The sequence below is a fragment of the Carcharhinus amblyrhynchos genome, chromosome 3, assembly GCF_965287045.1.
Source record: "Carcharhinus amblyrhynchos chromosome 3, sCarAmb.v2.hapA, whole genome shotgun sequence".
NCBI lineage: Eukaryota > Metazoa > Chordata > Chondrichthyes > Carcharhiniformes > Carcharhinidae > Carcharhinus > Carcharhinus amblyrhynchos.
In genome coordinates, this window is record NC_137326.1 from 115,008,702 (window position 1) to 115,022,907 (window position 14,206).

Genomic DNA, 14,206 nt, shown 5'->3' on the forward strand with positions numbered 1-14,206 from the left:
GAAAGGGACAGAGAGTGGTCTCCAAGGTTCTCAGGCTTTGCACTGGAGGCCTTGATGGAGGAAAGGAGGAGTGCGCAAGGATGCCCACCAGACAAATGCTTTGAAAACAATGGGGCTGCATGGAAGTGACCATCAACACCAGGAGTCAAGCTGCAAAGTCCTGGATGTAGTGCCACAAAAATTTGAATGAACTCACAGGAGCGATGTGCCAGGAATGTCCATTGGCACAGGCAAGATGGGCAGAGTGGTTTCCTTCTCTGCCATAATTTTCTCTTCAGGTTCCAAATGTTCCAAATATCTGAAAAGTGGGAATGTGCAGGAATGTGGGGAGAGAGCAGTGGAGTGGTAGAACATGAATGGCTGTTTTGGAGAACTAGTACAGAGACAACGGACTGAATGACTTTCAGTGCTGTTATGATTCTCTCGTCAAGGTCTTTGAACAGGTTGCGTGCTGTGATTAAATGTATTTCTGGATGTTTCACCACATGACTTGTCCCCAATTCCAGCCATTACTTGGCCAATACATCCATCCTTGTGACACGCTTCTTTCTTAATGCCAATTGGAAAGCAAAAAGGCACTTTACTCACACGGATGATGCTTGAGTGTCAGCCAAGCAGCTTTTCAATAGTTGTCTATCTGCTAAAGAGAAATGTCCAAAGAAAATGCTTAAAAAAAAGTAATTTTTTAAATGTCCTAATGATTTTACTCCAGGGTTGCACACAACAGTGTCCTGGAGGTTGATCTTTAGCTTCTGGAGACTCCAGGCCAGTCCTAGAGGGTTGGCAACCTTATCTGTGAATTCATCCTCAAATGGCATGTCTGATCATCTGCACCACCATTCTCAGATATTGCTTATTACTGCACCCATCACTCACCTACAAACAAATTGCATCAATCAGGGCTCAGGGCTGCATCTCATCCTCACAAACTTAGCATCTGCTGCAAGCCTCATAACACATCTCATAGTTGGCACACACTGCCAAGCAGATTGCCCCATACTCATTTCTGTCACTCCTGCAGGACAAGAGGCAGCAGGAGCTAACAGACACAGCTGCATATCCTTACCCTCATTGCAGAGACAGTTCTTGTTAGCATTGGAATGGCCATTGAGGAGGTCGTACTAGAAGTGGTGCTGAAACAATATTAGATGTTGGCATCTTCGCACCTAATCCTTCTTGTGACATCAAACTCCCCCATCAGCCCAGACTTGCATTTTTTAAAATACTTTCACGGGATGTTGTTATCGCTGGCTGACTAGCATTTTTATTGCCCAACTTTAATTGCCCTTGAGAAGGTGATGGTGAGCTGCCTTCTTGAACTGCTGCAGAGCACAAGGTATAGGTACACCCACAATGCTATCAAGGAGGGAGTTCCAGGATTTTGATCCTCTTCTGATTCACATGTTAATGGTGTAAGAACGCACATGTTGCTTTGCCCTGCTCCCTTCGCTACAACCTTACCCTTGTGCTTTTCTCCTTTCAGACATGTAAGTATTGCCACTTGGTCAGGCATTGGTGGAAGAACCACATGACACTTATGATGAAATGCCAGCACTCAATTTCACACTCACAGCCACCAGTTCACCCAGTGACAATTTTGAGGGAAGTTTGTTTGGTGGAATCTGCACAGATTGAGACATGGGGGATGAGTGGCTTGCAGCCAGAGCAGGGGGCTAAGTTTCAGCTGTACAGAGATTGAGGTTAACTCGAGAGTTCTGTTGCACAGGACTCAAACAATCAGTTCAATTGGGTGTTCTACAGAAAAGGGCTGGTGAGTGTGAACAATGAAACGCATCGGCAAGCCTACCAGAAAACCTGTGTGCAATCACCAAGGAACACAGAGGAGTCCTGTGCCAATAGGCTGGAAGAGATATTCAATTCCATTTGTACCAGTGGACCCAACAATGATACAACGTCTGATGGTTTATATCTCCGCTTCCATTGGAGCACAAGCAGAAACCACTGAACATGCAGGTGTTGCAGTGGAAAAGCTGACTTCCGTCATCCAAGTTTAGAAAGTTGCTGTCATGGCTGCAAAAACCAGAGATGAAAGAAGGTTTGAGGGTCACAGCTGTCCAGCACTCTGTCCTCCAGCAGATTACTAGGATTGCTGGGATGCTGCGCCAGGGGACTGACAGTGGATCCATGGTGCACAAACCTGCTACTCTCCCTTATGGTGACAGCATCTTTCCTCGCACCACTGCTGCTACACCAGTGTCAATGTTGTCCACTGTCAGCTGGCCAGCCCAGATTGCGGCCACCCAGTGCTAGGATGATTCTGTCTGTACCTGAACCCAGAGCTGCTTGCATTGCCCTCTAAGGCCATTTACAATCTCCTGCACTGAAAGCCTGCAGCTTTTCACCAGCCTTGCTGCAGCCTTGAGGATAGCACTGTGTAGGAACATTTGGATAGACAAGGCACACAGAAGACAAGAATTAAGAGAATGCCCAAGTGTGAATAATTGATGTTTGTAAGAAAAATGGCAAGATTTGAGTCATGAATTTGGATTGAAATGTTCGTTTTCATAATATTTGCATTGTAACCAATCGGATACTTTGATGGTCATTGTTAGATGGAAGACAGACTGTGGGACTGTTAGTGAATGGGGAATTGGGGATCGACACTTACTGATATTATAATGACAGAGCTGTTCATGTTCAACCTGGCCGGAAAAGGATTGCCTACGGTGCCTCCTCCCTTCATTGGCTCCCTGCTACTCAGCCATTCGGTGTATAACTGGTGGCAATGGCTATCACCTAAAGATAGTGAGCTTTGTGGAGCATGACAAACATTGACACCCGCTCTGTTGAGTACTCCAGGGCTCCTTCAGTGATCCAGGCAGAGGAGAGTTGTTTAAGCTCACCAGTGGTCTTTCCTTTCACACTTTGTGTGACAGCCCTGGCTTTCCTTCCATGATACTACTTGTGTTTGATCAGTGGACAACCTTTGTCACCCAGCATCCACCCTTTGATTTGTTGGGATGGCTCAAACACAGATGGTCTAGCAGACTGTCGCAGAATGAAGACATCATAACTTCTGCCAGGCTACTGCGACTTACATGGTTATGTTTGCAAACCAGCAGGACTTGAGGGAATGTGATCCTTTTTGGTTGAAGCACAGCTCATATTTGGTATGTAATGTCTAAAAAGCACTGTTAATCCCACCCTGCAAAATGGGGAAGTCTGAAAGGCTGGTGGAGAAGTGTGTTTGCTCTCAGACTCTGAGAGAAACTAGCTTTTTTTTGAATTGAGAGCTGCAGTGACCTCCTTTATGCAAAGTAGGCAGCAAACTGAGATGCTGCTATATCTCCATCTCCAGCTTGGAAGGGGTGCGATGCCTGGAGATTCATCACCACATTCACTTCAATAGCCACTGGCAATGGTGTTGTGGTTGTAGATATAACTGCATTGGCTGGCAGATTTCAGTGAGGATAGTCTTCAAGGAATATAAATCTCTTACACATTGTTCTTCACTGGGAAAGAAGGAGAATTACTCCATGAACAGGTATGGCCTTCCATTGAGAGCTCCTCTCCCCTTCCCAGTTTGCCTTGCTCAGCGTTTCCCAGCTCTGCTAATTTTCTCAATCATGCCATATTCCTAATGGAATATCTATGACTGCACCCATATCTGGGAGCAACTGGTTTTTGCTGAAGTTAGGTCAAAGTCCTATGTGTGTGCCACATCCCTCCCTGTGGACTTTATCAATGTGGAAGAGCTTTAGCAAGAATCAATTCATATGAGTAACATCGAGTAGAAGTCAATCATCAACTAATCCAAAAATAACTGATGATTTCCTATCAATAGGGATGGGGAATCCATTCTGCTGCTAAACACATGCCAGCTCTGCCAACTTAAGAGATAGCATTGGCACTCATCCCCAATGTGGCAGTGGGTCTGATCTGGGATCATGCTCTGCCTGTGTTGCATCCTCCCAATGGAACCTCCCTGCATGTGCACTAATGTCCTCATTAATTTGGGCCAAACTTTTATGTGGTTTGTGGTGCCCACCTGGCCCAACAGCACATGAAATCTCACGTGAAGAACTCAGTCATATCTCCAGACATATTTGCACACTTGCATGATATTTTGCTCAGTGGGTGTGCTCAGCAGTTTGAAGTCTAACTTCCAAGAATTAAGCAGGCAATTAAACCCATTAAGGAGTTAAACAAAATGGATTCTTATGGTGTGTCCACTTTTATGGTTGACAGATGGGTTAAATCGGCCATGCAGCCATTACACGATAACTTCAACCTCAATTCAGAGAGGGATGAAAGGTCTGTGATGAAATTGAATAAATAAAGATGTCTGGGGACTGAATACAGGTGTCAGGTATCAGACTGTGCTCCACAGACACAGTTAGCTGCATTTTGTTCATCATTTTTAATATGTAAAAGCCTGCAAAACGCCTGAGACAGCTCTGCAGCAGCTTTCCTCCATGGGGGAGCCCAACAGAAGTGTGAAGCCACACCATCTGAGTCACACCAGTTTACCTCCTCCAGTTCTCTGACATTGAATTACTGGGTGGGATTTTGCAGCCTCGCTCGTCCTGAAATCGTAAAATCCAGCTTGAGGTCAACGGACCTTCCATGCTCTGCCTGTGACCCCCATACTCAATACTCACCTCTGGAAACTTGAACACTATATGCTATTGTGTGACTCAAAAAATATTGTGAGCGTATTGGACAACACTGTATTTGAGACATATGTAATAGCATCAATAAATGTTTCATTTTAGTTCCAAAGAACAAAGAAAATTACAGTACAAGAGCTGGTCCTTTGGCCCTCCAAGCCTGCACCCACCATGCTGCCCAACTGAGCTAAAACCCCCTACCCTTCCAGAGACCATATCCTTCTATCCCTATCCTATTAATGCATTTGTCAAGACACCCCTTAGATGTCATTATCGTACCTGCTTCCACTATCTCCTCTGGCAGCAAGTTCCAGGCACCCACAACTCTCTGTGTTAAAAAAACTTGCCTCATACATCTCCTTTAAACTTTTCTCCATGCACCTTAAATCTATGCCCCTAGTAATTGACTCTTCCGCTCTGGGATTAAGCTTCTGACTATCCACTCTGTCCATGCCCCTCATACTCTTACAATCTTCTATCAGGTCGCCCTCAACCTTCGTCTTTGCAATGAGAACAAACCAAGTTTCTCCAATCTCTCCTCATAACTAATGCCTTCCATACCAGGCAACATCTTGGTCAATCTTTTCTGTACCCTCTCCAAAGCCTCCACATCCTTCTGACAGTGTGACGACCAGAACTGAAGATTATATTCCAAGTGCGGCCTAACTAAGGTAAATGTGTTTGTAATCTATTTCCATTTAGGATGATTGGATCAAATCTGGGAGATTCTGGAGTCAATATACTGTCTCAAATGATGAAAAGTCCAGACTGTAAATTGCAGAATCTGGAGTAAGTAGTAAAATACCTTAATACTTCATTCAACTTGTCATTTATCCAAATCTAAGTGGTGTATTAAATAAGCCATTTACTAGAGTCAAAATATGCCTGTAGTGTTACCTGGACAGGAAACTCAGAAAGTGGAAAGTGAATTATGAAATAGAAAAGAAATTTGTTTGGAAATGTTCAATTTTCAGGCTTATAGCCTCAGGACATTAAATGGTGAGATTTGTTCTGTTGAAGTTACTGCTATGTCCAAATTTCTGTTAGGTCGAAACTACAATGGATAAATAATAAAGATAAATATTAATCTGCTGTTTTCTTGTGTTCAGTAACAAATTTAATGAGGGTCAGAATTCTCTGGCCATTCAAGTTCTACTGCCATTGCCGGTAAGAACGGAGAATTTGGCGCTTAACCAAATCTCCATTCACTGCAGCGGGAGTGGAGAATCCTAGCTGCGGGTGAGACTGGAGAATTCGGCCCAAATTCTAACCAGTATCTCCCCCATTTTAAGTGCAAACAAAATAACAATGTTCCATTGCTCGATCCATTGTATAGACTTTGCAACCGTCATTTACACTTACAGCAAATAACAATTTTGGGGGTTAATGAACAGAAAATTAATTTCCCGCTACCTTCAGTAGCCGAGTGAACTGCCAGATGCCAGAAAGCAATTTCTAGACTATATATAGTATATATAACTTAAGGAATGTTTATCCTTTCTGAACTGAATAGGTTGGAAAGAAATGATCTGACACATAGGTGTTGTGAGGCACTCACCTTCATTCTGACCAATAGTACAATGCTATCAAGTCTGAACCTGAGTAATAACAATCTCGGAGATAGAGGCATGTGCTTATTGTCTGCTGCTCTGAAGGATCCTCGCTGCAGAATACAGAAACTAAAGTAAGTCAAACATTTTTGCATGTGCATTTTAATATACTTTCAAGTATATTTACAAATATAATTGTTAATGGCATTATTGATGCTCTGTACTGTAATGTCCTTTTATCCAGTCCTTTTGTTCAAACCTGACAGTTCAAGTTCTTCATTTCTGTCCCATGAGCTAAGCCAACCTATCCCTGACTCTGACTCCATTCGTATGACATTTAATACTAGTATCATTGCCCTCTCCTTAAAAAATCTGGACTATGTCCATTTAGCCACCCCAAGGAGCACACTATCCCTAACCACGCCTTTCCTCCTGTACCTTTGAACCATAGTGCCTTGCAATTTTTATTCCACATCTTTTATCATATTTGAAATTAGACTCCCTGATGCCCACCATACTGAGCCTGTGCTTGTTAAAATCACCAGCAGCATCTTTGTGTGAGTGGCTCACTGTCCATCTTCAATCTTTAACAAGTTTGATCATTCCACTCTCCCCGAATGTCTCTTCAATAAAGACAGCCTATATGGTTTTGTGTTCTTTTGCTTCTACTTTAACTCATCAAAGCCCAGTCCAGCCTCTCATTCTCCTCCGTTGACCACATAGCTTTTGGCATTTTCTCTAATTGCCTGGCTGACATGAATCAAAACTCCCTAATGATTAACTGCACAATATAGATTACAGTATGTCCAGGTTTGACCTGTCAATCCACTTATTTTTAAGTGGTTTGCCCTAATTGCATGGCAGTTACTTCATAGCTATGTAAACTTTACCAAATAGAATTAAGCTGGATTTCATATTTTGTGGTGGAGAAATGTCGCTTGCTGCTGACCTCAAAGAAAGCTGCCAACAAAAGGTGGGTTATGTCTATGGCGTGGAATTCCTCTTTCCAGACAGCTATATGAATCTGATGCAAAGTCAGGGGATCTTCATGGGTCCAATTTTACCATTGTCTTGTGCCCATTTTCGGGTGTAAAAACTTGGTAAAGTTGGGTGTGAGGCCATAAATGTGATCTGCGCCTGTACAGATGCCCACTTTACCAAGGCCCAAAAATGGCTACGATGCGATTTGTGGCTGAAACAGGTGCAACGGTGATTTAAATACATTTGCATGCGTTTAGATTGAATTAATGGGCTGCCTGCCCAATCTTACCAGCATTTCCCCATTCACCATTGTGTTTGCGCGTCCAGATTTGGCATGAAACAGGCATGCTCGACAAAGGTCTGTTTCGGGCACTCCAGCTTCTGAAGACGTAAGTTCAGAATTTCCAGCGGCTCTGTAACTCAGGTTGGTGGTGGTGGTGGTGGTGGTGTTGGTGGTGGTGGTGGGGGCGGGGTGGGGTGGGGGGTGCAGGAGTCCAGATCATTCTCTGGTGGGGGTGGGGGGGAGGCCCGATCATTGTTGGTGGAGGGGGAAGGCGGGGAGGGTAGAGGGAGGAGAGATTGTTGTCTAGTGGGGAGGTGTGGGGGGAGGGGGGAGGAAGGGGGGCCAGATTATTGCCAGATTATTAGTAGGGGGGGATGGGTGCAGAGGGAGGCCAGACTGGGTCTCTGGTAGGGGGTGAAGGCAGGGGGGCCCACTGCCACTCTGTTGGCGATTGGTTGGGGGGGGGAAGGGGGCAGGGGGCCGTGATCGGTCTGGGTAGGGGAGGAGGTGGATGGATAAGGAGGACAGTTACGTTGTGGGGGTGAGGTGATATCTGTGGGGGCCATCGCTCCAGCTTTTCGCTCCCGGGCCGCTTTATCTGCTTTTTGTGGCCTGGGAGCAATGTGACAGGGGAGTGTTTTTTCAAATTTTTCTCTCACTGCGCATGCGCAGTTCAAAGTTCCGATTGGAGCAGCAGTGTTTCGGGTACCCGATAAGCCCCAACCACAGCATGATTTAGACCCGCGATTTTTTTCAGGCTAAGTGCTTACAGGGGAGCTTACAGATTTCCAAGTCGGATCTGAATTGCGCCCAGGTTCAGCACTTAGAATCAAAATGATAAAATCGGGCCCCAAGTGTCTCTACCCCAGTTACATGCAATACAGCCCTCGCCTTCATTCCCTTAAGTCCAAGGGATGTAGGGCGTGTTTCCCATGGCCTGCTGTGCTGCTTGAGTAATGCAGCGGGGTGGGAAATGTAAACAGGAGGACTGAAAAGGGATTGGCGACTGGCGTCCAGTCGATGGTGACTTTCATGGGCATTTTGATAGTGTAATCAGCCTCACACCAGAAAATAACGCTAGGCTGATTACAATATTTAAATCATTATTTCCACCTCATTAGCTAACCCAGGGCAGTATTGTCCGGACTTGCTAATGTTTCCCACCCCAGCAGGGGAAGTTCCCACCAGTGGGGATTAAAGCTAGTGTCCATCAACGGGGACCAGGTGTGATCACCTGCTGATGGGGGCGGGGGCCATTGAGGTCCACCCTGGAGGTCAGGGGCAGGGGGCTGCCCCTTGGGCAATGCCAGCTCGGCACTACCAACCTGGCACTGCCTACACAGCACCCTGGCAGTGCCAGACTGGCACACTGGGACTGCTCACTGGGCACCCTGGCACTACTCACCGGGCACCAGGAAGTGCCAAAGAGGAAGGGCCTGAGGAGCTTTTTTGGGGGCAGGGCCAGACGTACTGGGAGATTGGTGCATGCATGGTGCCCGCTCAGCACTCTGTTGCTGGTCTGTCAGATGGGATTAGGCCTGCTGCCACTTATTGACTGGATCCTAGACTTCTTAACCCACAGACTGCAATCAGTAAAGATAGGCAACAAGATCTCCTCCATGATCAATTTCGATGCCAAATTCCCCTCTAATTTGACTTCCAAGTTTGCTGGTGACACCACCGTAGTAGGTTGGATCTCAAACAATGATGAGACAGAAAACATGAAAGAGATAGAGAATCTGATGAACTAGTATAATGACAATAATTTCTCCCTCAATGTTAACAAAATGAAGGAGTTAGTCATCAGCTTTAGGAAGCGTAGTGTAGGACATGCCCCTGTCTACATCAACAGGGACAAAGTGGAAATAGTCGAGAGCTTCAAGTCTCTAAGTACCCAGATACCAACAACCTGTCCCTCCACGCTGATGCTATAGTTAAGAAAGCGCACCAATACTTCTACTTTCTCAGAAGACTAAGAAAATTTGGCATGTCTGCTACGATTCTCACCAATCTTTATAGATGCACCATAGAAAGCATTCTTTCTGGTTTTATCACAGCTTGGAATGGCTCATGCACTGCCCAAGGCTGCACAAAACTACAAAGGGTCGTGAATGAAACCCAGTCCATCACTCAAACCAGCCTCCCATCTATTGATTCTGTCTACAATTCCAGCTACCTAGAAAAAGCAACCAGCATAATCAAGGACCACATGTACCTTGGACATACTCCCTTCCACCTTCTTCCATTGGGAAAAAGATACAATGGTCTGAGGACACCTACCAATTTACTCAAGAACAGCTTCTTCCAGCTACCATCATCATTTTGAATGGACCTACCTCATCTTAAATTGATCCTTCTCTGTACACACTAGCTATGACCGTAACACTATATTCCGCACTCTCTCCTTTCCTTTCCTATGTACGGTATGCTGTGCCTGTGTAATGTGCAAGAAACAATACTTTTCACCGTATATAATACATGTGACAATAATAAATCAAAGCAAAAATATGAACAATTATATGTGAATTTATTTGCATAAGATCATCTTCAAACATATTAACTATTTTTGATTTCCTTAGCTTGAGCAACAATAATCTCTCCATTGGAAGTTGGGAGGAAATTGCCTCTGTGCTCATCATAAACCAAACACTCACAGAGCTTGATGTGAGTGATAATAGAATGGGTGAACCAGGTCTGAGAACATTGTCTATTGCACTGAATGATCCACGCTGCAAATTACAGAAATTACGGTATGTCACTATTGTGAACGATCATATATTCAATTATTATTCTGTTGTACCTTGGTGTTGATGTCTCTGTCATACAATTATGTTTGCATAGCAATAACCTCGTTCATCTCTCATATCATGGCACATGGGCCTGGCCAAAAATTTACAGTTGCTATAAGAGCAGACTAGGAAGCTGAGGGTGGAACAGTGAGGGTGCACTCACATTAAGATCATTAAGATATAAGAGCAGAATTAGGCCATTCGACCCACTGAGTCTGTTCTACCATTCCATCATGGCTGATATGATTCTCATCCCCATTTTCTTGCCTTCTCCCTGTAACCTTTGATTTCCTTATTGATCAAGAACCTATCTATCTCTGTCTTAAAGACATTCAGTGACCTGGCCTCCACAGCCCTCTATGGCAATGAGTTCCACAGATTCAGCACGCTCTGGCTGAAGAAATTCCTCCTCATCTCAGTTTTAAAGGAGCGTTCCTTCATTCTAAAGTTGTGCCTCGAGGTCTAGTCTCTCCCACTGGTGGAAATAGCCTCTCCTTGTCCACTCTTTCTAGGCCTCTCAGTATTCTGTAAGTTCCAAATAAATCCCCCATCATCCTTCTAAATTCCGTCGAGTATAGACCCAGACTCCTCAACCGCTCCTCATTTGACAAACCCTTCATTCTTGGGATCATTCTTATGAACATCCTCTGGGTCCCCTCCAAGGCCAGCACATCCTTCCTTAGGTAGAACATAGAACATAGAACATAGAACACTACAGCACAAACAGGCCCTTCGGCCCACAAGTTGCGCCGATCACATCATCACCTACCAACCTACAAACCTATCTATAACCCTCAATCTCATTAAACCCCATATACTCATCCAGAAGTCTTTTAAAAGACCCCAGCGAGTTCGCCTCCACCACCACTGACGGCAGCCGATTCCATTCACTCACCACCCTCTGAGTGAAAAACTTACCCCTAACGTCACTTCTGAACCTCCCTCCCCGCACCTTAAATCTGTGTCCTCTCGTAGCGACCATTTCAAACCGGGGAAATAGCCTCTGAGAGTCCACCCTATCTATTCCTCTCAACATTTTGTAAACTTCTATCAGGTCGCCTCTCAACCTTCGTCTCTCCAGGGAAAAGAGTCCCAGCTCCCTCAACCTAACTTCATAAGGCATGCCTCCCAGTCCAGGCAACATCCTTGTAAATCTCCTCTGCACCCTTTCAATAGCTTCTACATCTTTCCTATAGTGAGGCGACCAGAACTGTGCACAATACTCCAAATGAGGCCTGACAAGGGTCTTATAAAGTTCCAGCATTACCTCCCGACTCCTAAACTCAATCCCTCGATTAATGAAGGCCAGTACACCATACGCCTTCTTGACCACCTCCTCCACCTGCGAGGCCGATTTAAGAGTCCTGTGGACCCGGACCCCAAGATCCTTCTGCTCCTCAACACTACTCAGACTTCTGCCCTTGATAGTGTACTCGTTCATCCCGTTGGTTCTGCCAAAATGGACGACTACACATTTATCCGCGTTGAAGTCCATCTGCCACTTCTCCGCCCAGTCCTGCATCCTATCTATGTCTTGCTGCAACTTTTGCCAACCTTCCAGATCATCCACAACACCACCGACCTTCGTGTCATCAGCGAACTTACTTACCCATCCCTCCACTTCCTCATCCAGGTCATTTATGAAAATGACAAACAACAAGGGTCCCAGAACAGATCCTTGAGGCACTCTGCTGGTGACTGACCTCCATTCAGAAAAAGCCCCATCCACAACCACTCTCTGCCTTCTGCAGGCAAGCCAGTTCTGGATCCACAAGGCCAAAGGCCCTTGGATCCCATGCCCTCTCACCTTCTCAAGAAGTCTTGCATGGGGGACCTTATCAAATGCCTTGCTGAAGTCCATGTACACTACGTCCACGGCACTTCCTTCGTCAATGTGTTCAGTCACATTATCGAAGAACTCAACTAGGCTTGTAAGGCACGACCTGCCCTTGACAAATCCATGCTGACTATTCCTGATCATGTCAAACCTCTCCAAATGTTCGTAAATCTTGTCCCTCAGAAGCCTCTCCATGGGGCTCAAAACTGCTCACAATATTCCACAAGGGATCTGACCAGAGCCGTATGCAGCCTCAGCAGTATAACCCTGATCTTGTATTCAAGCCCTCTAGAAATGAATGTTAACATTGAATTTGCCTTCTTAACTGCCAACTGAACATGCACATTAACCTTAAGAGAATTCTGAACTAGGACTCCCAAGTTTCTTTGTGCTTCAGATTTCCGAAGCCTTTCCCCATTTAGAAAATAGTGCCTCTATTCTTTCTACCAAAGTGCATAACCTCACACTTTCCCACATTTTATTCCAATGTGTGGTCAGAATGATGGAGGGTGTACTTCTCGCTGCAAGGCTACAGGATGTTAATTACTTGAGATTGTTTATAAGGTAATTAATCTGAATTTAAAGTCAATTGACTGGAATTTTCTGTCGCAGTTTGTATTTAATGAACGATGCATGGGAAACACAGGCCTTTAGAGTCCTGACTGGTTACAGGTTGTGGCAGTGAGCGTAGTGTTGGCTCTGCCAAGCATTCTGAACAGTAAGGAGTCTCACAACCCCAGGTTAAAGTCCAACAAGTTTATTTGGTAGACTCACCTGATGAAGGGGCAGCACTCCGAAAGCTCGTGCTACCAAATAAACCCATTGGACGTTAACCCTGTGTTGTGAAGCTTCTTACTGTGCCTACCCCAGTCCAATGCCAGCATCTCCACATCATGAATTCTGAAAGACTTAAAAAAGAAAGTGCTCAAAACTCTCAACAGGTCTGGCAGCACCTTAGGAGAGAGATACAGAGCTAACATTTCAAATGAAATATGTCTCTTGCTCAGAACTGAAGGGAAGCAGAAAGTGATGAGTATCATGCCATTGAGAAAAGAGTGGGGGTGCAAGGATTGGGATAGGAACATGGCAATAGAGGTTAAATAACAAAGCTGTCATTTGTTTTTATTTCAGACTTCCAGCTAGTTCAGTATTTTGCTTTTATTCCGAAAGACTTTTGTGTGCAAAGGAAGAAAGTGGGGAATGGAGATGGTTATCAAACTCTGGCTGAGGCCTCTAAGGGTGTATCATCAGTGGGTGTGGCCTCTAAGGGTGTATCACCAATGGTTGGGGATCTGTAAGGATGCCAGCAACAGCGAGTGGGGCGTCATTCTAAAAATGACCCCCTCCCCCTCATTGACAGTTGTTTTCCTTGTACTCATGACATAGTTAACATGCTCTAATGTACCAAAGTGGAAATACAGCGATGCTGAACAAAATTTGGTATGTCCATCTTTGGGAACACAGGAGGCACAGGAAACAATCATTATATTTGAATGGTGAGATACGAGGTGGGTCTCAGGCCTCATTACAAGGGGAGCAGTAGCTCCAAGGGTACTGTTCTGGGGATGTTTGGTTGCATTGATGGCAAAAAGAGAAAGATAGAAACCAATTGGCATGGAGTAGATTCCCACAGTCTTCAATGGTGCCTCCGAGGAGGAGCAATGCTGAGGGAGGGTGGACTGGGTACTAGCAGCTCCCCAGCAGCACGAGGATCAGGGAGAGAGGTATTCCAGAGCTTGGGGTTTCACAGGAACATAAGACAAAATTTGATATCAAACCACATGAGGAAATATTGGCCAAAATTTTCCAGTTTTCATGCTGGTGGGATCTTATCGTCCCACCAATGGTACACCATCACTGCGGGTTTCCTGGTGGTGGGGATGCATTTAATGAGAAACCCCATTGACAATGATGGGACTGGGAGATCTTGCCTCTGGTCAATATAAAACACGAAGCTGGTTGCTCAGAAAATTCTGCTGTCCTGTCAGATGATCATAAACTTGGCCAAAGTGGTGGGTTTTAAGGAGTGTCTTGAAGGAGAAAAGTGATGTAGAGAGGCAGAAATTCACTCACTTTATCACTTACTAAGGCTTCACATCAGCTTGATCTTCAATCCCTCTTTACCTGTTATTGTC

The 14,206-nt window shown here is 45.1% G+C and overlaps 1 protein-coding gene across 1 annotated transcript in view; it reads left to right on the forward strand.

Moving 5' to 3' along the window:
- Positions 1–14,206, forward strand: part of LOC145341246 (NACHT, LRR and PYD domains-containing protein 12-like) — a 43,220-nt gene that overhangs the window by 11,199 nt on the left and 17,815 nt on the right. The window contains exons 5-7 of the mRNA XM_080186172.1: positions 5,334–5,420; positions 6,145–6,315; positions 10,025–10,195. Coding sequence (XP_080042298.1) covers positions 5,334–5,420; positions 6,145–6,315; positions 10,025–10,195 — 429 coding nt within the window. The remainder of the gene's footprint in view (positions 1–5,333; positions 5,421–6,144; positions 6,316–10,024; positions 10,196–14,206) is intronic.